The sequence below is a fragment of the Aquarana catesbeiana genome, linkage group LG02 (genome assembly GCF_042186555.1).
Source record: "Aquarana catesbeiana isolate 2022-GZ linkage group LG02, ASM4218655v1, whole genome shotgun sequence".
Taxonomy (NCBI): Eukaryota; Metazoa; Chordata; class Amphibia; order Anura; family Ranidae; genus Aquarana; species Aquarana catesbeiana.
Window position 1 is genome coordinate 767,536,562 of NC_133325.1, and position 26,631 is coordinate 767,563,192.

Consider the following 26,631-nt stretch of genomic DNA (forward strand, 5'->3'; position numbering starts at 1 on the left):
ATCTAGGAAACACAACATTTCAGTAAAAAATAAATGTATTGCGTTTGTGTGCCTAAGTTAATTTTAGGGCACACAAACCCAATAAATTAGCCAATTTTTTGGGGCAAAATGTAAAAGATGAGGTTGCACTGAGTAAATAGATACCCAACATGTTAAATTTGCGTGCGCCCATAAAAAGGTGACAAACTTCAGTACCCTATAGCTTCCATAGTTGACACTTTAAAAGCCCCCTATAGGTCATCAGTTTAGTGTTACGGAGGAAGTCTGGTGCTAGAAATATTGCTCTCATCTGGTGTGTGCGGCAATATGTATCATCTGTTTCGCAATCAACGTCTTCATGCATAGGCACCCCCAATGCTTGTGTTTACATTCGTACGTGCCTATATTTGGGGGTGGGGGACCTTGGGGGGGGGGGGTGTGCCTGGGTGTAACTTTAACTTTTGCCAAATTTAACTTATTTTTTTTTCACTTAACTTTTTTTCATCACATAGGGGACAAAAATGTGAAGATTTTTAGTGACAGGTTCTCTTTAATGAGGCATCTTTGAGACCCTGGGTGTCCCCCCTGTGCTCCACTTAATGTAATGCATTGCAGATCGCATTGCATTACATTCTTTCCACCAAGAGATGGACCTGAAAGTGACGTCAAACAGGTCACTTTCCGGGTGAGCAACTTCAGGAACAGGTCTTCTGCTCAGCATAGATTACAATCTTCCTGTGAGAGACTAGTAGAGGCCAGAGGTATGTACTCCTCAAGAGGAAAACTACTTAACGCAGGTTAAGAGGACGGTCCTCCCACAACAAACTAGAGGACATTATGAATATCTCAGGAGAGGAACCACTTAGCCCAAACTTAGCATAAAGTCTTTCCACAAAAACAAAGGGGACTAGTCATGTACCTCTCAGGAGAGGAACCACGTGGCCTAGCAATCCCAATAGAATACAGTCACTAGGATCTTACAGCTGTACTCATGAGGCCAGGAGAGCAGCTGTGCCCATTCAGCATTCTCCAGGTGCCTTCCGGTGAAACTATGCGGACTGGATCCTCAGGTGAAATCTCAGGGTGTCAGAGAAACTTTCAGGTGTAAGCCCCCCAGCTCCCCCCCGGCTGTGCTACAGCGGGACCTCAATAAACAGCAACTTGAAAAAGCAGAACAGCTGGAGGCAGGAGGGTAGCCACCCTCCACCTAAACAGATGGAATTGCTTGAACAGGAAGACACTGCTGTTCTACAGCTCAAACTACTTATGTGCTCCTCAGCCACCTTCTGGGCACACTCCCCCAGGGATTGGCCGTAGCACCATGAATATCCATGCTTCCCATTTGCCTTTCTCCACTACTATGTTCCAGAATGTTCTTGAAGGCAGGGGAGAGCAATCAAATCTGCACACTGTGAATCCCAGAACAGCCAAAAGAAATCAACAGCTGCTCCTACGGTTACAGAGGAGCCAAAAAAACACTAAATTTACCTAACATCCTAGTAGCCTAAGTAGGAGGGTGCTACAAAAACAAAATACAGAAGAAATCAGGGGAAGGGATATAGGAAACAATATAAATACTGTATAGGCATTCATTATATGCAGAGCATCTTTTATGTTCACAATATTGCCTTGCTGGTGTAATTGATTTAAATCTAAACCAAATGCTAGGATGAAATATTAAACAGCTTCATGAGTCAATCTGCTACCAGTGTCCTACTTAACAACAGTCCCAAGTGAATTTTGCCATTTTTTTTACTTAAAACATGTAGCCGAGTTCCTTCTACTTAATACGATCCCTCCACTGTGAGGATGCTTAATCTGGTGTTTCATAATCGGCAACATTTTAGGATCAATTCCAGGGATGGATGGCTGCTGAGTTGGTGATTCACACAGTAAGTGCTTTCTTGCAGGGCTGCAGAGCACCGAACACCCCACTGTTAACTGTGATCGTGCTTTGCTTTTCAGTATTTATAAGCTTTAACATGTTAGTGTCATTTCCAGTATTTTTTTTTTAAATCTGCAGCTTTTGTTAAAATAATACCTGTTGATCCTGCCCTGTTCAGGCACTTCCTGTTATAGGGTGACAACGCTCTGTCCCCATCCCCCAATTGTGCTTCTGTGTTGTCACCTCTGTCACGCGGGTTTTTCAATAGAGAATACAGGTGGCTGTTTCAAGACAGTACTCAGACGAGGTCCATGGTATCACCGCCAGGAAATCAGCCCTGAGAAATGCCATACAGCGTTCGCTAGAGTGCATGCAGACATGAAGAAGCTGAGAAGAGGCTTCAGGAGATTAGCAGCTTTGACGTAAAATAAAGTGAAATTAAAAGAAAAATGGTGACTCAGCAGCTCAGCTCTCCCTGCTTCCCTCTCCCAGCAATGACTCAGCAGTTCAGCTCTCCCTGCTTCCCTCTCCCAGCAATGACTCAGCAGTTCAGCTCTCCCTGCTTCCCTCTCCCAGCAATGACTCAGCAGCTCAGCTCTCCCTGCTTCCCTCTCCCAGCAATGACTCAGCAGCTCAGCTCTCCCTGCTTCCCTCTCCCAGCAATGACTCAGCAGTTCAGCTCTCCCTGCTTCCCTCTCCCAGCAATGACTCAGCAGCTCAGCTCTCCTTGCTTCCCTCTCCTAGCAATGACTCAGCAGCTCAGCTCTCCCTGCTTCCTTCTCCCAGCAATGACTCAGCAGCTCAGTTCCCCCTACTTCCCTCTCCCAGCAATAACTCAGCAGCTCAGCTCTCCTGCTTCCCTCTCCCAGGAATGATTCAGCAGCTCAGCTGCCCCTGCTTCCCTTTCCAAGCAATGATTCAGCAGCTCAGCTCCCCCTGCTTCCCTCTCACAGCAATGACTCAGCAGCTCAGCTCACCCTGCTCCTTCTCTCAGCTCACCCTGCTTCCCTCCCCCAGCAATGACCCAGCAGCTCAGCTCCCCTGCTCCCTCTCCCAGCAGTCATTCAGCAGCTTAGATCCCCTAGATCCCCAACTCCCAGCACTGACTCAGCAGCTCAGTTTTTCTTGCTCCCCCTCCCAGCAGTGATGTCCTTCTCCTAGATCCCAGTGGTTCCTACTCCCAACAGTGAGGCCCCATTCACAATATGACATGGGACGCCAAGCATTTAGCATTTTTATTATTGCGCTACACGGATAGGGCAGCCCACTCATTTCAAAGGGCTGCCATACACACTACAAATGCGACAAAGAAACTCATGCACCTTTTTTGTCATGCCTTCTTTTTGTGTCTGTTTACCAAGTTTGGGGTGCAATCAATGGCACTGCAAGCATGAAATGTAGCTTTGCATGTTTTGTGAACATGCACAAAATCCTGTGATTTTGCACTTGATCGCAAAACGCAATAGTGTGAATGCAGGCTTACTCATCAGCTCAGCTCTGCTTGCTATCCCTTCTCATCAGTGATTCAGCAGCTCAGATCTCCCTGCTCCCCTTCCCCAGCAGTGACTCAGCAGCAGTGGCGGCTGGTGCTCCATTTTTTGGTTGGGGGTAGGCAAACAATTCAACCTTCCACCCCCTCCAATCAGTCGGATCATCACCAACACCCAATCGCCCCCCTCCCCTTGGTCGGTCGGATTGTCATCAACACCCCGCCTTGTAACCCCCACCCCCTGTTCAGTCAGCTCACTTAGCTTAAATTTCCAGTGCTTCTCACGGATTAGTCCAAGTTGATAATGGTGTGCTATTCTCCGCTCCATTGGTGTGTCCTTCCTGAAGCTGATTGGGTGGCTGGGATAGACAGGTGGCTGATTGGCTGGGGCAGGAAGCCGGAAGCTGATTCGCTGGGTTTGCAGGGTGGGAAGGCTGCGCCCTGAGCCCTCCCAAAAAACTGGCCAATTGGGGCCTCAGGCTGTGGTCATGTGCCTGTGAGGGGGTGACGGACCAAGTAGAGACCTGTTGGTCCGGCGCCCCGCACAGAGCACGGCCACAGAGATGCTGCAGGCTCGGGGGCGGTGCCACGGGCTGGGGTCGGGGTGGCACCCCTGCTCCCCTTGTGGACTGGCCGCCACTGCTCAGCAGCTGAGCTCGCCATGCTCCTAACTACCAGCAGTGACTAATCAACTTAGCTCCCCCCATCAGGAATGGAGGCTGATATGCCTTGTTGGGTATAACTTCCCACAAAAAGAGGTTGGAGCATCCTCATGCTGGAAGATCATTTAAAGGGAGACTTCCATTGCAGATCGCTCCAGTCAGAAAATGCTACTTGCCTGGCTGTCAGGAAAATCCAGCACTTTTAGTACTGAATTACAAACCTGGAGCAACTGTACATAAAAAGTTCTGACTTTACTTGCAGCATGCTACTGATCAGCTCTTTGAGGTCTTTGACAGCTCGGTCACCGTGGCGGGAGCATGCCGTGAGTGCGTTCTCAGCACAGAAAGATCTGCCACCCATGGAAGCATATGTGAGGCATGCAGCAGTTAAAGCCCACCCTCTTTGCCGCCACACGTAAGCAAAACAAACACAGATATGAGCTGATGGAGAAGAAATCACAGGGAAAAGGTGGTATTTTATACTCTGCTTCATTGTGTTTTACAAATGTCCTTATCCTAGGAGGAAAACCGTTCACTTTTTTTTTTTATTTTCTATTTTTGTTAAAAAGTGTAGTTCTGTCTCCCTTTTGGCCAAGAGTACAAAAAAAGCAGAACTCATTAAAAAGTGTGACAGTCTGCAGTGAATGCGCCTCGGGCTCTTTCCTGTTTCTCTACCCATAATCCTTTGCATCTCTCCTCAAATTTTTCTCTTTTCTTGTGTCTGCATCCTTTCTAATTAAAATAATTCATGATATAGAAATTGGCTTCACACTTTTTTATGAACAATTAAAAGGACCAAAAAAATAAAATAAATAAATATATATATTTTAAATTATAAATCTACATTGGGTGGCTATCCATATTTGCTCATTACATATTCAGACTCTGCTTCCAGCTTTGCAGCACTATAGCATGGTTGTGCGTTACTCCTGCTTTTCACGCTGCAAATCTAAGGGCCCTTTCACATGGGGAGGTTTACATTCCAGTCAGCAAAGGAGTTTATGCAAAGCAGACACGGACAGACCCCACTCTTCTGTATGGGCGGCTAGGAGTAAACGGGTAGCCCCGCCCCCTTGCAGCATGCACCAGTCGGTGGCGTCACAAGGGGACGGGGCCACCAGGTGGCGTCATCAGGTGGTGAAAACTGTCACCCGGCGGAGCAGACATTCGACAGTTAGCCTTCCTTGCAGGTGGAGCATTTTTGGGGGTTTTTTTTCGGGGCCGGCTGTGCAATGAGTGTCATGATTGACGATGGATCTACACCAGGGATATTGTTTTTTCATTTTTTTAATAAAGAAATTGTAAAAAAACTGCCTCTTGTCATGATTTATTTATGACATTTTTTTGGGTGAATGAGTAGGGATATGATGTACCCCATACTCATTCACATGGGGGGGGGGGGCAGGATCTGGGGGTCCCCTTGTTAAAGGGGGCTTTCAGATTCTGATAAGTCCCCTGCCCGCAGACCCCCACAACCACCGCCCAGGGTTGTCAGGAAGAGGCCCTTGTCTCCATCAACATGAGGACAAACCCACCTGAGCTGTGGATCTCTGCAGATCCTACAGCGTTACCATGGACCTCTTGACTGCTTCTCTGATTAATGGTCTCTTTGCCCGGCCTGTCAGTTTAGGTGGACGGCCATGTCTTGGTAGGTTTGCAGTTGTGCCATACTCTTTCCATTTTCAGATGATGGATTGAGCAGTGTTCAGTGAGATGTTCAAAGCTCGGGATATTTTTTTATCACCTAACCCTGCTTTAAACTTCTCCACAACTTTATCCCTGACCTGTCTGGTGTGTTCCTTGGCCTTCATAGGGCTGTCTGTTCACTAAGGTTCTCTAACAAACCTCTGAGGGCTTCACAGAACAGCTGTATTTATACTGAGATTAACTTACACACCGGTGGACTCTATTTACTAATTGACTTCTGAAGGCAATTGGTTCCACAAAATTTTAGTTAGGGGTATCAGAGTAAAGGGCGCTGAATACTAATGCACGCCACACTTTTCACATATTTATTTGTAAACCATTTATCATTTTCCTTCCACTTCACAATTATGTGTTGGTCTATCACATAAAATCCCAATAAAATACATTTACGTTTTTGGCTGTAACATGACAAAATGTGGAAAATTTCAAGGGGTGTGAATACTTTTTCAAGACATTGTCAATGCTAGTGTATGCAGTACCGCATGTGGCCAGAGGTGGGGGTAGCCCCCGAAGACACTCGGAGACCACTCTGAGACACTCAGGAACTGAGTGGTCTCCGAGAATCACTGGCGCCCCCGCACCTCTGGCCACATGCGGTACTGCACACCCCAGAGGCTTGAATCCTGCTCGTCTTGAGAGACAGCGCTCGCAAATAGAGTCAGGATTAGAAAAAAAAAATCAATCGTATTGCGAAACGCTTGTAAACCGCGTTACTCGCAGTCCAAGGTTTTACTGCAGTTGTATATAAAATGCACTTCAAAAAGTGTTTCCCAGTGCTAAACCTTTCATCGAAATTCTAAATTGCTGCATTTGTACATTTTAAAAGACAATATAAAGGAATAGTAGTGGCAAAAAAAAGTCCTTGTAGATTTAATAAACTTTTTTTTTTTTGGTTCATTCTCCTTTAAGGGGGTGTGGTAGGAGGTGTGTCCTATGCCTACATATGTTTGCTAGTAGGTGACCCTCATTCCCATCTCAAAATGTTGGGAGGTATGTGACCTAGCAGCTTCCGCTCCTTCCTGCGTCTCCTCCTCCTCCTCCATGGCGGCGACTTCCTCCTCGGCGGCTTCGCTCTGCGTCTCCGGCTTCACGGCGGCTTCCCTTCTCCTTCCCTCGACGACCAATATGATTGCGTCTCCTCTCAGCCAATCAGGTCTCAGGACCCGCTTCCTGATTGGCCGGGAGGAGAACCAGGAAGACAATAGCAAATATTATTTCGCTATTGTCACACAACTGGGCGGGCTCAGGGCACAGTGCTCAGTGTCCCGAGCCCACCCTTTTTTTAAGCCAATTAAAGCCTCAGGCTCTAATCATGTGCTTAACCACTTCCCGACTGCCGCACGACTATGTACGTCCTAAGTTTGAACGGGGATATCGTTGTTATGGCAGCAGCTAGCTGCCATAACCCCGGTATCCCCGTTTTCGTGCGGCGGCTGGCTTTCAGATAAAAGTGGTCCCTGCGGCGGATTCGCCGCGAGATCACTTTTATCGGTGGCGGGAGAGGGCCCCCCCCCTCCCGCCGCGATCCGGTGCTTACCGGAGCCGTCGGTAGCGGCGGAGGCGATCGCGTCCTCTGCCGTGGTGTGTATAGAGACGAGTGAGGCCAAGATGGCGCTCACTCATCTCCATGACACTGCTGGGCGGAAGCGACGTCAAAACGCCACTTCCGTCCACGCCTCTTAAAGGCATATTTTTTCAAATGTCATTTTTCTAAATGACTTTTTTTTTTTCTTTTTTATTGCATTTTAGTGTAAATATGAGATCTGAGGTCTTTTTGACCCCAGATCTCATATTTAAGAGGTCCTTTTATGCTTTTTTCTATTACAAGGGATGTTTACATTCCTTGTAATAGAAATAAAAGTGACACAATTTTTTTTTTTTTTAAAAAGTGTAAAAATAAATAAAATATTGTAAAATAAATAATAAAAATAAAAAAAAAAATTTTTAAAACCCCCCTGTCCCGACGAGCTCGCGCGCAGAAGCGAACGCATACGCGATTAGCGCCCGCATATGGAAACGGTGGTCAAACCACACATGTGAGGTATCGCCGCGACCGGTAGAGCGAGAGCAATAATTATAGCCCTAGACCTCCTCTGTAGCGCAAAATATGCAACCTGTAGAATTTTTTAAACGTCGCCTATGGAGATTTTTGAGGGTAAAAGTTTGACGCCATTCCACGAGCGGGCGCAATTTTCAAACATGACATGTTGAGTATCAATTTACTCGGCGTAACATTATATTTCACAATATAAAAAAAAATTGGGATAACTTTACTATTGTTTTATTTTTTTATTCAAAAAAGTGAATTTTTTCCAAAAAAAAGTGCGCTTATAAGACCGCTGCGCAAATACGGTGCAAAAAAAATTATTGCAATGACCGCCATTGTATTCTCTAGGGTGTTAGAAGAAAAACCATATATAATGTTTGGGGGTTCTAAGTAATTTTCTAGCAGAAAAACCTGTTTTAAACATGTAAACACCTAAAATCCAAAACGAGGCTGGTCTTAAAGTGGTTAAAAAAAAAAAAAAAAACACTGAAATCCATGCGTCCGGTGCCCTGCATTTAGATTAGGGGCCGGGCAGCGCCCCTGCGCCCCTAATGGATGGGTCGCCACCGATCAGAACAGTACAGTATTTAAAATATAACTAAAGGCAAAACTTATGTTTTTTTAGTTTTGGATAGAGTGGAGATGGATTAGAACACCTGTCAAGTTTTTATTGCTGGCTGTGCCCTCATTAGGGAGATTTGTCCTGTTTATCGTTATCGAAAGTGAAAGAAAATTCCAAAATTTCGGGTTGCCACCACATCAGGAAAAGAGGGAAAATATTCCATCGGGGACACTAGTTCTGATGGCGCCCTGGGATTCCCTCACTTTGGAGGCATTTCCTTTCACGTCCTCTTTTGGCAATGAACAGGAAGGGAAGGGAAATCTCCCCAATGGGACAGATGCCGGGGTTACAACCCTCCCTTACTCTATCCAAAAGGAAAAAAAAGTTTTCCGTTTAGATCTAATTTAAGGCTGGGTTCACACTAATGTGAATTGGATGTGGGGAACCTTTGGGAATTGGATGCAGGTTCCCCACATCCAATTCGCAATAGCAGGAAATTTTGACCTGCTGTGTATGGAGGCGGTTCACATATCTCCGGTGCGGCTCCGGTGCGAATTTGCACAGGAGCCCTGTGTGTCTTTTAGTCAGTTTCAGGTCTGAATTCAGCCAAACATTCGGGCTGAAATTGGACCTGAAACAGTGAACGGGGACGCACTTGGAGCCGCATCGGTATTAGGTGTGAACCCAGCCTAAAGAATATTTGATCCTTGCAGTTTGAGGGATGGAGGGTGCACTGTAAGGGTAGGGTTTTTTTTTGTTGTTTTTTTTTTTTTTTTCATTATGCAGTGCAGCTTTAAAACAAAATTGGCAGCTTTTTATGCTGTGTTCCATTGGAGAAATTTCCTTCCACTTCCTTTAACGGAGACACTGCAGGAAATAGGAGGACATTTCTCCAATAGGAACAAAAAAAGAAAACCTTTTAGACCCTTGGTGCCTATTCTCTGGCATGGGGGCCACATGAGGCTTTTTGGCACTTTTTTGTTCGGCTCTCAGGACCCCTACAGACACTAATCTGTGTTTCCTTTGCCCTGTCATAGCGGTGATCTCAAGCATTATCATGTATTATGTCTCCAGTCTATGACTGCCTCCTGCAGCATATCCCCAGTCTCCAACAACTCCCATAGCATGTACACAATCTCCGATCATCTCCTGTACCATGTATGCAGTCTCTGACCATCTCTTGTATCATGTCCTCAGTCTCTGACCATCTCTTGTATCATGTCCTCAGTCTCTGACCATCTCTTGTATCATGTCCTCAGTCCCTGACCATCTCTTGTATCATGTCCTCAGTCTCTGACCATCTCTTGTATCATGTCTGCAGTCTCTGACCATATCTTGTATCATGTCTGCAGTCTCCGACCATCTCCTGTATCATGTATGCAGTTTCTGATGATCTCTTGTATCATATCTGCAGTCTCTGGCCATCTCTTGTAGACTGTCTGCAGTCTCTGACCATCTCTTGTAGACTATCTGCAGTCTCTGACCATCTCTTGTATCATGTATGCAGTCTCTGACCATCTCTTGTAGACTATCTGCAGTCTCTGACCATCTCTTGTATCATGTATGCAGTCTCTGGCGATCTCCTGTATCATGTCCTCAGTCTCTGACCATCTTTTGTATTATGTCTGCAGTCTCTGACCATCTCTTGTATCAGGTCTGCATTCTCTGACCATATCTTGTATCATGTCTGCAGTCTCTGACAATCTCCTGTATCATGTCCTCAGTCTCTAACCACCTATTGTAGACTGTCTGCAGTCTCTGACCATCTTTTGTATTATGTCTGCATTCTCTGACCATCTCTTGTATCATGTCTGCAGTCTCTGACCATCTCTTGTAGACTGTCTGCAGTCTCTGACCATCTCTTGTATCATGTCTGCAGTCTCTGACCATCTCTTGTATCATATCTGCAGTCTCTGACCATCTCTTGTATCATGTCTGCAGTTTTTGACTATATCCTGTTGTGTGTCTGCTGTCCCTGACACTGAATATTCCCTAAATGTTATGTGCGGTCCTTTGTGATATCAGGGGTGGCATTTGAGCTCCCCCCTCCCCCTCCCCCCAATATCAAGAAAGTTGACCACCAATGTCTTAGACCAGTGGTTCTCAACTCCAGTCCTCAGGGCCCACCAACAGGCCAGATTTGAAGTATTACCTTGGGGAGATGCAGACTAGAATACTGCAATCACTGAGCAGCAAATGATATCACCTGTGATGTATTTCAGTTATTTTGCAAACCTGGGTTGTTAGTGGGTCCTGAGGACAGGAGTTGAGAACCACTCTCTTAGACTGTTGTGGCCACATTGGAAGATTTCCTCTCTATTCCTGTTCTGGTGAAAACCATCACGTTCTCCAAGTGACAGCAGCTATCAGGAGAAATAGAGAGGGTAAATCCAACCAGCAGGGACACAGGCAGCAAAAAAAAGAAAAACCCGACAGACGGTATAACCCTTTCAGCCTCTAATTAAAAGGGCATGGAGACAGTTATGAGAAAGTTATGCACAGACTTGCCACATGTGACATTCTCATAAGCAATGAATGGAAATGTTGATTCCTCCACACAGAGGAAGAAGCTGTATGATGAACCTATCATTCCTTATATCGGTTTTAGGATTTCTGTGCGGCGGTAGGCTGGGGGCGGAGTGTCTGTGACGACATGCATAGGGCTGTATAAGGATACAAATACATAGCTTCCTCTGTTCTGGGTACAATGAGTCCAGTATATCATTCACCAATGGACAGACACATTACTGTCATTGATGGAAATTTGCTTTATTTAATTAATCTGAGGTCGCGTCTGTCTCCACGTCTCCACCGCGTTCGGCTCAAAGTCAAAATGGGATTTGAAGAAGAGAGAAGTGAATGTATCTTGTTGTAATTTGAGGTCAGGCAAAGGATTAAGAACAAATTCTCTCTCGGAAAGTGTTCATGTTCTACAGCCGAGCTGGCGGCGAGCGATTAAAGAGCCGCTAAGCCTTAAAGTAGAAGGAAAGGGAAATGGCTGAATTCATATCTGACATATAGAAGTGGGAAGGATCTTACCTGACATAAAAATGTTACATTGTTTTTACAGCCAGTCTTCATACCCATTAAAGCTGAGTTCCACACAAAAATGGAACTTCCACTTTTCCGCCCCCCCCCCGGTGTCAAATTTGGCACCTTTCAGGGGGGAGGGGTGAGAAGATACCTGTCTAATACAGGTATTTTGCTCCCACTTCCGGGCATAGATACCCGAGCCACTCACGGGTATCTACGCCACTTCCCGTCCCCCCCCCCCCGCTGTATTCTGGAAGATAAACTGTAATGTGAACCTGACGTTTTTGTTTTACGTAGTTTAAGTTGTTATTAGGTATTTACATAATAGAGTATTTGATCTATAGCGTCTTTAATGTAAAGTTTTCATTTCTTTGAGTTCATTCATTCTTTTATCCTAGATAAACAATTTAACCATCTCCCACCCGATCTATAGCCGAATGATGGCTACAGCGTGGGCCTAAATTGCCAGTACGGCCCCTTACCACATGATCAGCTGTCAGCCAATTACAGCTGATCACATGATATAAACAGAAGATTGGTAATCGGCTTTCTTTCTAAGCGTGAGGAGAAAAAAAAGCCGATCACCGGCTTCTGTCAAAGGGACATCAGTCCTGAAGAGGGTGACACACCACTGCATCATCTGTATACATCAGTGCCGCCTGCCAGTGCCCACCAGTGCATATCAGTCCCACCAATCAGTGCCCACTAGTGCCACCTATCAATGCCCACCAGTGGTGCCAATCATTGCCTAATCTATCCTATCAGTGCTGCCTATCAGTGCCACCTACCAGTGCCCATCAGTGCTCATCACTGCCACCCAGTGCCCATCATTGCCACCTATCAATGCCTTTCCGTGCCACCCATTAGTGTCACCTCTCAGTGCCACCTATCAATGCCCATCAGTGCCACCTATCAGTACCCACCAATGCCGCCTCATCAGTGCCTTCCAGTGCCACCTATCAGTGCCCATCAGTGCAGCTTTATCAGTGTCCATCAGTGCAGCTTTATCAGTGCCCATCAGTGAAGGAGAAAAATTACTTGTTTGCAAAATTTTATAAAAAATATAAAATGGTTTTGTTTTTTTTTCAAAATCGTTGGTCTTTTTTCGTTTTTTTAGCAAAAAATAAAAACCCAGCAGTGATTAAATACCACCAAAAGAAAGCACTATTTGTGGAGAAAAAAATGATAACAATTCATTTGGGTACAGTGTTGTATGACCGCGCAATTGTCATTCAAAATGCGACAGCGCTGAAAGCTGAAAATTGGCCGGGGGCAGCAAGGGGGTTTAAATGCCCAAGTGGTTAAGAAAGCATCATTGTTATTTTCTTTCCAGATCATATCTGTATTGTTTTGTTCCTTTGTTGCAGGGCCCATAAACGGAGTGGGGCCAATAGGCCAGTGCCTACTCTGCCTGTTTGGTAGAGCGGCACTGCATAAAGGGTTGGTTTCCACCAGCGGCAAGGGGTTATCTAAGAATCTAAACATAATAGAACCTTCATAGCGTGCTCCAACAACTGTTTTAAAAGTATTCCTACACCCCCAAAATGTGTTGGGGAATCAGAAGGCAATGAGGTAGGGGCATCGGCATTACTGGCCAACAAAAGCACCAAATGTAGCCTAATGCCGCGTACACACGAGCGGACTTTATGGCAGACTTTGCCCGGCGGACGGGATCTGGTTGGACAATTCGATCGTGTGTGGGCTCCAGCGGACTTTGTTTTCTCAAAAGTTGGACGGACTTAGATTTGAAACATGTTTTAAATTAATCCGTCGAAATCGAGTCCGGTCGAAAAGTCTGCCGTCTGTATGCTAGTTCAACGGACAAAAAGCCACGCTAGGGCAGCTATTGGCTACTGGCTATGAACTTCCTTGTTTTAGTCCGGTCGTACGTCATCACGTACGAATTCGACGGACTTTGGTGGATTGTGTGTAGGCAAGTCCGTTCATTCAGAAAGTCCGTCGTAAAGTACGTCGAAAAGTCCGCCGGGCAAAGTCTGCCGTAAAGTCTGCTCGTGTGTACGCGGCATTATACTCATTTTCTTTGGCTTGAGACGGGCTTGCTTCAAACAGTTAATGCGTCAAAGCTGAGATTCACCATATTTCCTCGTAAATAAGAACAGAACACAATTTCCTCTCTCTCTAATACCAGCTATTTAACAATCCCCGCATTTTGTTTGCCTGTATGTACGAATCTTTTATTTTTCCATATTGAAGCTTACTGTCTAATCTATCAACAAACGGAAATAAAATGTTTACTAGTCCCGGGGATTTATCAGCAGTCATTTGTTGTCAATTATGTATCTACAGACATTCATTTCATCAGTAAAATGGCTCTGGTCTTACGGTTTGGATTTAGCAAGAGTTGAAATTCATTTTTTTTTTATTATAACAGGGTACAAAACTTTGCTCAAGGGGATCTCAGGAAGGTTCGGCTGTGGAGAGCTGGCAGCCATAATGGGCCCCTCGGGGGCAGGGAAGTCAACGCTAATGAATATCCTGGCAGGATACAGGTCAGTTTGAATAAATACTCTGATGTCTATAATCACCTTGAAAGGTGTTGGTCTTCAACCTAATTGTTACAAAAACTCCCCAACCTCGTTTAGAACTAAAAGCTTAATACTGCTTTCATAATAAAAAATATTTTTCCATGCTATTGCAGAGAAACAGGAATGAAGGGGGAAGTTCAAATTAATGGACAGCCGAGAGACCTGCGCACATTCCGCAAAGTGTCCTGTTACATCATGCAGGATGACATGCTGCTGCCCCACCTCACAGTGCAGGAGGCCATGATGGTAAGTTCATGAATGGTTCTTTAAATGTACACTCTGGTCTTAATTGAAAAATAAGTGTTTAAGTGTAGGCAGGTTGACTACAGAATGTTGGTTAGATAGTTGGCTGACCCAGGCTGAGGAAGGGGTTAATGTTTTGCACTGTTGTTCCCAGGCTTTTTGGACCCTGCCTTTCTGCCCTGTTATATAAATGAGGGGGAAGGCCAGGTTTGGGGCTCTTTCTCATCCCTGTGACTGGAGATACTGTAGTTAACATCAGTGGCGGCTCGTCCATATGGTGCGCCCCTAAACCCCTGTGCCTGGCACCTAATCTACCTGCAGGGTGCCGGACGCATGGATTTCAGACACTCTAATTGGCTTAAAAAAAGGGTGGGCTTGGGGCGCAGAGCACTGCACCCTGAGCCCACCCAGTTATGTGACAATAGCAAATTAATATTCACTATTGTCTTCCTGATTCTCCTCCTGGCCAATCAGGAAGCGGGACATGAGACCTGATTGGCCAGGGAGTCTTAGGCCAATCGTGTTTCAGGACTCACGCCCTGTTTGGCCGGGAGGAGAAGCAACAGAGGAGCAGCAGCCCTACCTGGATCCTCTTCCTCTGCCTCCTAAGGTAAGGAGGCCTCTGATTGCCGCCTTCCCATCCGATTCTCGTGGGGGGGAATGGGGGGTGTCATTGGTTTGCTGCACCCCCCCAAATATTGAGCACCGGCCACCACTGGTTACCATGGAGTACTGAGTGGGACTGCGGAAGACACAGGGAGGCTGGAGAACTACCAAGACATGAAGGATGCCACTATTGGACTAATACCTTGCTGAGGTATGCCTGGGCAACCTAGTTGAGTTATTTAGGTAATGTTGCATTGAATTGTTCATGTTAGACTGTTCTGCAAAATGTTCAAGTAAAGTTGCATCAACTGTTCCAAGCCTGGTCTGAAGTCATTTAAAGGGGTCATGAAGGTTCCTGGCATACGAAAGAACCAGGGTTAGTAAAGCACAAGTGGGGTATGAAGCAAAGCCACTACATAAGGTCTACTCGGCAAGACAAGGAGAAGGAATGCAGTAACCAAGGACTAGTGCAAGGTACATTACAGCTTGTTATAGAGTGTGGTATCTGGTGTAGGTGACGGGTGATCCGGTAGAGAGGGGGTCAGTGGTCTGGCTCCCTCCCCAGTGGTTGGTTCCCTAAAGCAACTGGGACCGAACCATCACAGAGACCCATAGCCAGGCCTCATGGAAGTGAAAGAGTTAGCAAGTGCACACATGAGCCCCAAGCTAAGTGTACGTCGGGACCCCATTCTGTCACTGGCAGTGAGGTGACAGAGGTACGCTAGACTGGTGGAGAGGGAACAAGCTCAGCGTTGCCCCTCCTAAATGTAACATACATCTACCCGGGTAAAGTGTGTAGTATTACGGGACAGTACTTTGCAGAAGGGCTCTGTACATTTTCGACTGCACACTGTGTAAGGGTCATCTCTAAGCCGGGGAGCCGCCATAATGTTTGATGGTCCCGGGGCATTGATGTGCGCGCTCCCCCACATGCGGGGTGAGTGGCCCCACCCACATATGGAGCACAACCTATCGAACCAATGCTTTACTCGTCATCTAGACATTGCTGTGGAGCACGGTCCATCCCATTGCCTTTTCCCATCCCGTTCCCAAGTCAATGACCTGGGAACACTTGCTTGTAATGCAGTGGAGTGATTTTCAAACATGCCCACTGCATGCTCTTTGTTGTCTCTGAAACCCTCAGGAAAACATTTGCATTTTGACACCAAGTTAGTTTTTAATTGCCATGTGTGTCCCCACTTGGGAGATTTCTCTTCACTTCCTGTCTGGCCAGGAAGTGATAGTAAATGTAACCAATGGCAAACACAGGCAAAAACAAAAGACATTGAAGGGTAGAACTATGGATAACGATCTTATTGCTGGCTGTGCCTTCCTTTCCTGATGTACAGTTGCACCAGAAATAGCACCAAATGATTTGTGCTGCTTGCTGAGTTTTTAATTCACTGATAGTCATATCTGACTCTTCACGCAGTAAGCAATCAAACCCTGGTGATTGTAGCACTTCTGAGTACCTAAAACATTGCATTGTACTTAATCCCTAAGAAAAGGGTAGACATATGGACTCCGAAATGCATTGGAAATGTGTCCTTTCCATGGTCATTTACTGACTGAAGCAATAAATCATTGGTGGACGCCTTCTAGTTTAACTGTATAAAAACTACTCAATTTGGGAGACCCCTATTTTTGAGGTGCCCCCATATTGTAAAGAGCTGCCAAATCCATTTAGCTCTGCAAAGGAATTATGTTCTATTGGTAGAGTGTCCATATCCAGCACCTCACCCCCACTTTATCTTGGGTTGGCCATTTGTTTTCCTGGAGTGGTGTCACAGGAAAAGTAAGGTCACATCTCCACAATGAGGTCAAAGGTAGAGATGAAAGCTTGGCAAAAACGGTTGCTTTTCTCCACTGTACCCAAAATTGAAAAAAGAATAGTCTGGAGTAAAGCTATAAAAAGTTTCTCACAGCCACCAATCAGATACAGACCTGAGAGAAGAGAGGACGTACACTTCCAGGGACCCTGTGAAGTCTTCCTTGGTTTCTGATTGCAGTCACTTTTATAGTGCTCTTCCTGAATTGAGCACATCCATCGTATTTAGTATTTGTACTTCTTCCTTTTACCTGATAGTATTAGTAATAATTCCTATTCTGTGTCCTAGGTCTCTGCCCACCTGAAGCTCCAAGAAAAAGATGAAGGCAGAAGAGAAATGGTAAGCGACTTGTAATAGGTGCTGAGGGCTATTAGAACAGCCTGGACTGACATTCATATTGCAGCAAAGAGACAGCTTACTGTGCTATGCTATGATAGTGAATTGTCGGTCAAAAAATAAAAAAATGCCAGTCAATCAGGAAAGGATGGATGATGATGTCATTGTATCCAGGTAGTTTTGCACATTTAATTAAAGTGGATTTTTAGAGAGAGTTTTCACAGCTGCTATCTAGGAATTGTTAGAGAGAGAAAAGAAGCAATGTATAGCTTATAGTGGCCTATATGCACAGGTATTGTTAGATTGGATAGCAGGAGAAATAGCAGGGGTCATCTCTCTTCTGTGTCCCCATTGAATGATGTGGTTACACCTATGACACTGCTGTCTTCTGTAATGGCGTAGGGGTCAGAGGAAGAAGCCACAGAAGGGCAGTAGATGAGAGGAGAGAAGGTGAAGTATACAGCAGGCATTGTGTTAGGGGTGGTATGGCAAGGTAGAGGACTTTGTAAACATGGTACTTTGTGAATTTACAAGTCCAGTAATCCAGGTAACCTGTACGGAGAGAAATATTTAGTCTGCCATTCATGGCCTTTCCTACTGAAAATGCCAATTGCCTGACTATTATGCTTACCCAAAGGCTTAAGAACTTGCCAGGAACAAGTGTAGACATTTTGGCTTTACTCTAATGCCCCGTACACACGGTCGGACTTTGTTCGGACATTCCGACAACAAAATCCTAGGATTTTTTCCGACGGATGTTGGCTCAAACTTGTCTTGCATACACACGGTCACACAAAGTTGTCGGAAAATCCGATCGTTCTAAACGCGGTGACGTAAAACATGTACGTCGGGACTATAAACGGGGCAGTGGCCAATAGCTTTCATCTCTTTATTTATTCTGAGCATGTGTGGCACTTTGTCCGTCGGATTTGTGTACACACGATCGGAATTTCCGACAACGGATTTTGTTGTCAGAAAATTTTATATCCTGCTCTCAAACTTTGTGTGTCGGAAAATCCGATGGAAAATGTGTGATGGAGCCTACACATGGTCGGAATTTCCGACAACAAGGTCCTATCACACATTTTCCGTCGGAAAATCCGACCGTGTGTTTCTAAAATACAATTTTGTTTCTGGTCAGTGATTGAGAAAGTATTGAAGCCAGGGACAGCCAGGCAACTGGCAAGTTCAGGAGTAGGTCAGCAATGAAAGCCTCCATATTTCTCTTAGAAATCCAGCTCTGATGCCATATTTCTGTGATATAACTGAGAACTGTAATGTGTCTCACGAATTATGCTGTTATTTCAGGTGAAGGAGATCCTGACAGCTCTGGGCTTGCTGTCTTGCGCTAACACCAGGACGGGCTGTCTCTCTGGGGGTCAGAGGAAACGGCTGGCCATTGCTTTGGAATTAGTGAACAATCCCCCGGTTATGTTCTTTGATGAACCCACCAGGTAAGCTGCCTGTATCCCCTGACTAAGGCTTGTGAGAAATCTGGAGAAAGCTAGCCAATGTGTAACTGAGTCCATACAAAACCTCAGAGAGACGCTTGGAACAATGGTGATCAGTGATACTGAATTGCTAACGGTCAATCCAAATCAATTTTGTAAGGAACAATGGCACTGGTGAGGGTGCTCTTGCCAAACATTGTGCCCTTAGCTGGGGCCCCTGAAGTGAATATCCAAGAAGTAAGAAGTCACTAAAAGAGCACCAGACCAAAAAGAGTCTAAGATAAATGTAATAGTTCTTAGAATGATTAAATACAACAGCCAGTGGATTTGTAGGGCCCAAACCTTTGGAGAACAAACTGTCCAATATATGTTTTATCTTCTGATCTTGAACATTTTGTTATCCACACTCATTTTATATCAATTCCATCAACTTATTTTGCTACTTTGACTCATTTCAAGTAAATATTTAGTATCCCCTAGAAGCTCTGGCCATTTTTGGGGAAGTTGCCTACTCGCAGCATGGCCGGATTAGTATGCTGCTTGTTATTGGAAGCTATGATTCTTATGCCTTATTTCTTTGTGTATTTTTTTTATTTTTCAAAATAAAAGATTTATGGTAAACAAAAAAAAGAAATCAAGTCTTAAAGCCTTGATGAAGAGGGGTGTTCAGACCCCCGCAAAACGGCTTTTGTACTCAATCATCTGATGAATGATTAAAGTTTTCTTGGACTTATGTTGGTCCAGCACTCTTTTGATAGCAGCCAAACTCCTGTTTGCTTTGGTCAGATCAGTGAACAATGGATATCACTTGGAGATGCAAATTAATATCACTCAAGAATCACTATTTTCAGTCAGTCAGTGATAGGCACACACATTAAATCTTTATTCCCAGGCTGGTGTAATAGTTTGGCCTTACCTCATAGGGGTAGCTGGGTGCAGTTATTGCAGTTATAATGTGTTGGATACTTGCTCCCTTGCCACACAATATGGTTCCACCTTCCGGCTCACATGTCTTGCAGTGAGGTACGAGCCAGTGGGAGGAACCACCTCGCGTGGTAGGGGAGCAGATATTAATGCAGCAACCAAAAAACTGCACTTTGGGGTATTAACCACACAGGCCACCTGGTAAGTAGTTTTCTCTTTAGCTGTATGAACTTACTTTAGTAAAAGGGTCACTTTAAATTAAAAATGGGCTGTTGGCCGACATAAATTTCTTGTATGTACAAATTAACAATGATTATAAGTCACCTCTATGCTATATTTGCTTTCAATAAACCTTGATTTTGAAAAAAAAATAAAAAAATAAAAATGGGTTGTCAAAAAGTTGCAGTAAAATACAGATAGCCTAAAAAAATTAATATAACTTACACTAGACTTTCTTAACCAGGGTTCCATTGAACCCTAGGGTTCCTCAAGAGGTTTCCAAGTGTTTCTTGAGCAATGGAAAAGTCCTGCCTCTCACATAAATAGCCGCTATCAACAATGATCTTTTTAGCTATTCTGTAAGGGAAGTTGTTTCCAACGACCACAAATAGAAGGAGCATTCTTCCCATTGACCTTCACACTAATGTGTTATGAGCTGTAGATATAGTAATTATTAGTAGGGGCTTCCTCAAACCTGCAAAGTGGTTTTCAAGGGTTCCTCCATGCTAAAAAGGTTGAGAAAGGCTGACCTAAACCATAGAAACATAAATTTGTGGCATAACAATGAAAAAGTGTAAAGGTTATTTCAACTACTACTTTAGGTGAATATAAAAATAATAACTATATGTTTTGGGTGATTGAATATACATATCTTGCTTTCAGATTAATTCATTTTGTAAAAAAAATGTGATTATATTTCTGATAAAAATCATAAAGGCAGTTACCCGTTACCCCGTTATCGGGGTAACGGGTAACCTTACACCTTAACCTTAAGGTGTCGTTTTTACAATCTTACAGAATTGTGAGCTTCTGGACTTGGGTCTTTGAAGCTGGACTACAGGTCGGGGCTCTGGCACTCCACCCATTGGGTGCACACCCAGTTTGTGCACCATTCTGTAGGATGCAAGGTTTGCCCATTGCATTGTGGGATGTTGAAGGATTGTCTAACTCTAAGCAGAAGTGTTGAAGCCACCTAACTGCTCTAGACTGGAAGTTGTGGTCCTGGGGCATGCAGAATCACATTTATCTTGAAATAAAAGCTGCCACATTGTGATGTCCACCTTTGTCATATGTGTCAAACAAATGTCCTTAATATAGTGTTAGTTCACTTTCCAATTATCTTATAGGGTCATTGATTTTTCAGTAATAATAGTTATAAGTTTGCTAAACTATCATGCTTACTTTCCTTTGACAGCGGTCTGGACAGCTCTTCCTGCTTCCAGGTGGTCTCTTTAATGAAGTCGCTGGCTCAAGGTGGACGGAATATCATCTGCACCATTCACCAGCCCAGTGCCAAGCTGTTTGAGCTCTTTGACCAGGTGCGTGCTTGTCTGGAGAGCCAACATTGGCAGCTATCTACTCTATTGTGTCAGTACTAAGAACTGTCCTCATTGCCCCCCAGCCACCATTAGGATTCAAACATCGAGATTCCAAATGTCATTCTGTATGGTGCCTTGGTGGTTCTGGCACAGTACCGACAGTTCTAGACATGTGACTGCCAAAAAAATGTGTTCATTTACATTTCATTCGTTTATTTATTTTTTTTTTTTTTGTTTTTCAGGTCGTTCGTTATGATCGAAACTTCGTTATTTCGAATAAATTCGAAAATTCCGAAATCAGAGAATACGGAAATCCAAGAATCCAAAAAAGAAACCGAAAATTAGAAAATCCGAAAATAAGAAAGAAAATTCAAACAAACAAAAATACGAAAATCCAAAAATGAGAAAGTCTGAAATAATAACTAATTAATAATAACTAACTATTAAATTATAGGTATTGGGATTTCCTTTCAAATTTGGCTGTTAGTGAACATAAGGAATATGAATTTATCCGAAGTTACAAATTATCTGAAATAACGAATGCTGCATCTAAACTAATGGAACGCAATAAATTAATAACAATAAATAATAATAATAAAATGTTTGTATTATTATTATTTTTATTATTGTTTTTATTATTATTTGTTATTATTAATTTGTTACGTTCCATTCGTTTGGATGCGGCATTCGTTATTTTGGATAATACGTAACTTTGGAAAAAATTCGTATTTATTACATTCACTAACAGCCAAATTTGAAAGGAAATTCCAATACCTATAATTTAGTAGTAATAGTTATTATTAGTTAGTTATTATTTCAGATTTTCAAATTTTTGGGTTTTCTAATTTTCGGATTTTCATTCTTATTTTCAGATTTTCAGATTTTCGAATTTCCAAATTTTCAATTTTCGAATTCTCGAATTTCCGAATTTTTTATTTTCGGATTTTCAAACTTTGAATTTCCCTATTTCCGAGTCTTCAAATTTCTGAATTTTAGAATTTCCGAATTTTATAATTTTCGGATTTTGGAAAAATTTGTTAAACGGGTTTTCATTAATTCAAATATTTCCGAATTTCATCTAAAAACTAATTTGCAACAAAACAAATTGCACATGTCTAGACAGTTCTTTGGGATATTTGAGGCCCATTATAGCGTGACTCTAGTATAAACCCAGTCGTGGACAACCCAGTGCTTTCCGGCTGCTGAGAAGTCCTATCATGCTCCACCAGCCACCAGAGGAAATTATACAATTCATTACATTTTTATGCTAAAAGATTTGATTTTATTCGGTTCAATTAAGCTTATTGTAAGAATAGAGCTTCCAAACTACTAACACGAGTCAAGCACCTCAAGGTGTGTGCCCCAGTACTCTAACAGGCCCGAGCCTTCTGCACTTCCATGCAGATCTCAACATACTGCCTAAAGCAAGTCGCTATTGGCCACTGAGGCCTACTATCACATGGAAAGGCCAAAAGGTTGGGAAGAGGATGGGCTATAGCTTGACTTACTCATTTGCATAACATGTTGTCCCAGATTTATCGATCCCCTAGGGCTCTTAGGAACAATTCTAAAAGTACATGTAGGCATCAGCAGGTGTACTAGTAGTTAAAAAGTACTGAACACAGGTCTACTTTAAAGAGAACCTGTTATTTGCCTATGTTCAAAACATTACAGTGCCTTGAAAAAATTTTCATACCCCTTGAAATTTTCCACATTTTGTCATGTTACAACCAAAAAGGTAAATTTATTTTATTGGGATTTTATGTGATAGACCAACACAAAGTGGCACATAATTGTGAAGTGGAAAGAAAATGATAAATGGTTTTCCACATTTTTTTTACAAATAAATATGCGAAAAGTGTGGGGTACATTTGTATTCAGCCCCCTTTACTCTGATACCCCTAACTAAAATCTAGTGGAACTAATTGCCTTCAGAAGTCATTTAATTAGTAAATAGTGCCCACCTGTGTGTAATTTATTCTCAGAATAAATACAGCTGTTCTGTGAAGCCCTCAGAGGATTGTTAGGGAACCTTAGTAAACAAACAGCATCATGAAGGCCAAGGAACACACCCGACAGTTCAGGGATAAAGTTGTGGAGAAGTTTAAAGCAGGGTTAGGTTATAAAAAAAATATCCCAAGCTTTGAACATCTCACGGAGCTCTGTTCAGTCCATCATCCAAAAATGGAAAGAGTATGGCACAACTGCAAACCTACCAAGACATGGCCGTCCACCTAAACTGACAGGCCGGGCAAGGAGAGCATTAATCAGAGAAGCAGCCAAGAGGCCCATGGTAACTCTGAAGGAGCTGCAGAGATCCACAGCTCAGGTGGGAGAATCTGTCCACAGGACAACTATTAGTTGTGTACTGTGTGGGGAACACAGAAAACATGTGGAAGAAAATACTTTGGTCAGATGAGGCCAAAATTTTACTTTTTTGCCTAAAAGCAAAATGCTATGTGTGGCAGAAAACTAACACTGTACATCACCCTGAACACACCATCCCCACCATGAAACATGGTGGTGGCAGCATCATGTTGTGGGGATGCTTTTTTTTAGCAGGGACAGGGAAGCTGGTCAGAGTTGATAGGAAGATGAATGGAGCCAAATACAAAAGAGGTATTTTTTTTAGCACAAAAAGATTTGATGGAAAGATTCTAATTGCATGTTGATTGGTGAGGGTAGCGGGAGGGCAGTAAAAGGCTTTTATGCATAACACTTTAGCTTTAAAAATTGGTTCTTGAGGACCAACCCTTTGATTCCCAGAGTTTATGACTTATTGTGCCATACACCTGGTTCACTGAAGGTTGCAGTTGAGGCCACCTGGACATCCACCAGTACCTAGGCTTCTGCCTGACTTGCCTTGTGGATGATCTGGCTCTGCTTGGCCTTCGAGATATCGACAGGCCTGATTAATTTGCATGAAGGTTCTGTGTTTGCTGCAGTTTTCTTGCGGTAGCTGATTGTATTATAGCGTTGGGAATTGATTAGAGCCTTGCCTTCACTTTCATTTCTATGGACCTCCGCTTACAGGCCAATTCATGAAAGTGGCATTTTCCTGCAGCACTCAGATATAAATGAACTCAACTGATACTATCTATGTTCTACCACTGTGAAGTCAATGATAAAAGCTTTCCCGATTTCGCACTTCGACTGTAAAGTAAATCTGTTGCACTCCCAGTCAGCCAAATGGTTAAACCAAGGTCACGTTTTATAGTATTGATTTCACGGGAGAACGGCTACCATTACCCTGTTCTCATCCCCCTCTCTGTTTTCATCCACAGCTTTATGTATTAAGTCAGGGACAATGCATCTACCGTGGGAAAGTGTTGAATCTCGTCCCCTACCTGCGAGTCCTTGGATTAAACTGCCCAACCTATCACAACCCGGCGGATTTCAGTAAGTCGAGCCAACCTGAGATCTCTTTGCAGATTGCAAAACAACCGCTGACGTTTTTACAACTGCAGTTTTATGGTGAAGCGCCCAGATTGCCGTTAGAGAATCGATCACTGTGTCTATGAAAAAGACAGATGGAACATGTTTTATTGGTTGATCAATACAAGACTTATTGTTTAGAGGGACAGGCGCGTTCCTCTAGAACTGCAGATGTGTGAATATCTAGTTATTCTGTTTAGCTTTTTCCTTATTAAGTCGACTCATATTGTATATACACTATATTACCAAAAGTATTGGGACACCTGCCTTTACATGCACATGAACTTTAATTACCGCATGCGATAAGGGTATCATGTTACTCATTTGCATAAATTATCAAATGCAGTAAATTAAGTCCAATTCACAAAAAAAAAAAAAAAAAAAACTATGATTATGCGGTATTTAACAAAAAATTAATAAAAAAATGTGCCGGTGAATATCACATAAAAAGCTCTTAAGTCCAATTCACAAACAGACCAGAGTAAAAAGCATGCCAGGGTTTAGGATAATTACCACCAGGGTTTACTGGTGGTATTACATGCGGTGTTTGTCAAAAAACAGCCTGGGTTCGGGGGACCGCAGACTGTTTTTGACAAATAGCTGGTTGCTAATCAGCGGGCCGGGAAGTCGGCCGCCACGTCCTTAACAACCGATTACTCATCAGCTGTCAGCGGGTTCCGAAATACCCGGACAATTAACCACATGCCGACCAGCGCACGACGATATACGTCGGCACAATGGCACAGCTGGGCAAATGGGTGTACAGGTACGTCCCCTTTAAATCGCGGCATTGTGGGCGTACGCTCGTCCACCGCGTACTCCGTGACCGTGCCCGCGGGTCAGGCAGACTCGATGTCCGCCAGTGGCCCAGCGTCGTGTCACAGAGTGGCAGAATGGAGAGATGCCTATGTAAACAAGGCATTTCCCTGTTCTGACTAGAAACATGACAGAGATCTACTGCTCCCTGTCATCGGGAGCAGTTATCTCTGTCATGTTCTAGTGAGGCAATCCCTCCTACAGTTAGAATCACTCCCTAGGACACACTTAACCCCTTGATCGCCCCCTAGTGTTTAACCCCTTCCCTGCCAGTGTCATTTACACAGTAATCAGTGCATTTTTATAGCACTGATCGCTGTATAAATGACAATGGTCCCAAAATAGTGTCAAAAGTGTCCGATGTGTCCGCCATAATGTCGCAGGCATGATAAAAATTGCAGATCGCCGCCATTACTAATAAAAAAAAATAATAATAAAAATGCCATAAATCTATCCCCTATTTTGTAGACGCTATAACTTTTGCGCAATATACGCTTATTGCGTTTTTGTTTTACCAAAAATATGTAGAAGAATACATATCGGCCTAAACTGAGAAAGAAATTTGTTTTTTTATATATTTTTTGGGGATATTTATTATAGCAAAATGTAAAAAATATAGCCTTTTTTTTTCAAAATTGTCGCTCTTTTTTTGTTCATAGTGCAATATATAAAAACCACAGAGATGATCAAATACCACCAAAAGAAAGCTCTATTTGTGGTAAAAAAAGGACGTCAATTTTGTTTGGGTGCAAAGCCGCATGACCGCGCAATTGTCATTTAAAGCAACGCAGTGCCGAATCGCAAAAAAGTTTTCTGGTCAGGAAGGGGGTAAATCCTTTCTGGGGCTGAAGTGGTTAAAAATGTTGATAAAAAGACAGAGTGCCCCCCCAAGGCAACCCTGGCCCTTCGGGTCTGGTATGGATTTTAAGGGGAACCCCACACCACAATGTAAAAAAGAATAGCATGTGCCCCCCCCAAATCCATACCAGACCCTTATCCGAGCATGCAGCCGGCAGGTCAGGAAAGAGGGGGGGGTGAGAGGGTGCCCCCCCGGAACATACCAGGCCACATGCCCTCAACATTAGAGGGCAGGGGGGCTCTGCACCAACCCAGCATCCACTGGTCCGTGACATCACAAGGGGGCAGGACCACCAGGTCAAGTAGCCAGGTGGCCCTGCCCCTTGCCTATATTAAAAAATGTCAGACGGCGGAGCCTGCAGTAGGCAGCCAGCCTTGATCGATGGCGGGAGCATCTTTTTTTTTTCTTTTCCGGGTCTGACGGGTGGCAATGTTTGCCGATGAATTTACATCGGGGGACAGCCCGCTGACAGCTGATGAGTCATTGGTTGTTAAGGAAGCAGCGGCCAGCTTCCCGGCCCCCTCCTTAGCAACCAGCTCATTGCGGTAAATTCCAGCATTAACCAATGCAGTAATTACTGCTAAATTGAACAAATACCGCATTCGGTACAATTGCACAATTGTTACAGCATGCAGTGTTTTACCGCATTTTATTAGCCATTATTTAAATCTTAGTGAATTAACC

General features: G+C 43.8%; 1 protein-coding gene across 1 annotated transcript in view; it reads left to right on the top strand.

Moving 5' to 3' along the window:
* The window catches only part of ABCG1 (ATP binding cassette subfamily G member 1), a 144,865-nt gene that overhangs the window by 78,380 nt on the left and 39,854 nt on the right, over positions 1 to 26,631 (top strand). The window contains exons 3-8 of the mRNA XM_073617270.1: positions 13,757 to 13,874; positions 14,024 to 14,156; positions 16,877 to 16,927; positions 18,233 to 18,378; positions 20,714 to 20,837; positions 24,122 to 24,236. Of these exons, the coding sequence (XP_073473371.1) occupies positions 13,757 to 13,874; positions 14,024 to 14,156; positions 16,877 to 16,927; positions 18,233 to 18,378; positions 20,714 to 20,837; positions 24,122 to 24,236 (687 nt within the window). The remainder of the gene's footprint in view (positions 1 to 13,756; positions 13,875 to 14,023; positions 14,157 to 16,876; positions 16,928 to 18,232; positions 18,379 to 20,713; positions 20,838 to 24,121; positions 24,237 to 26,631) is intronic.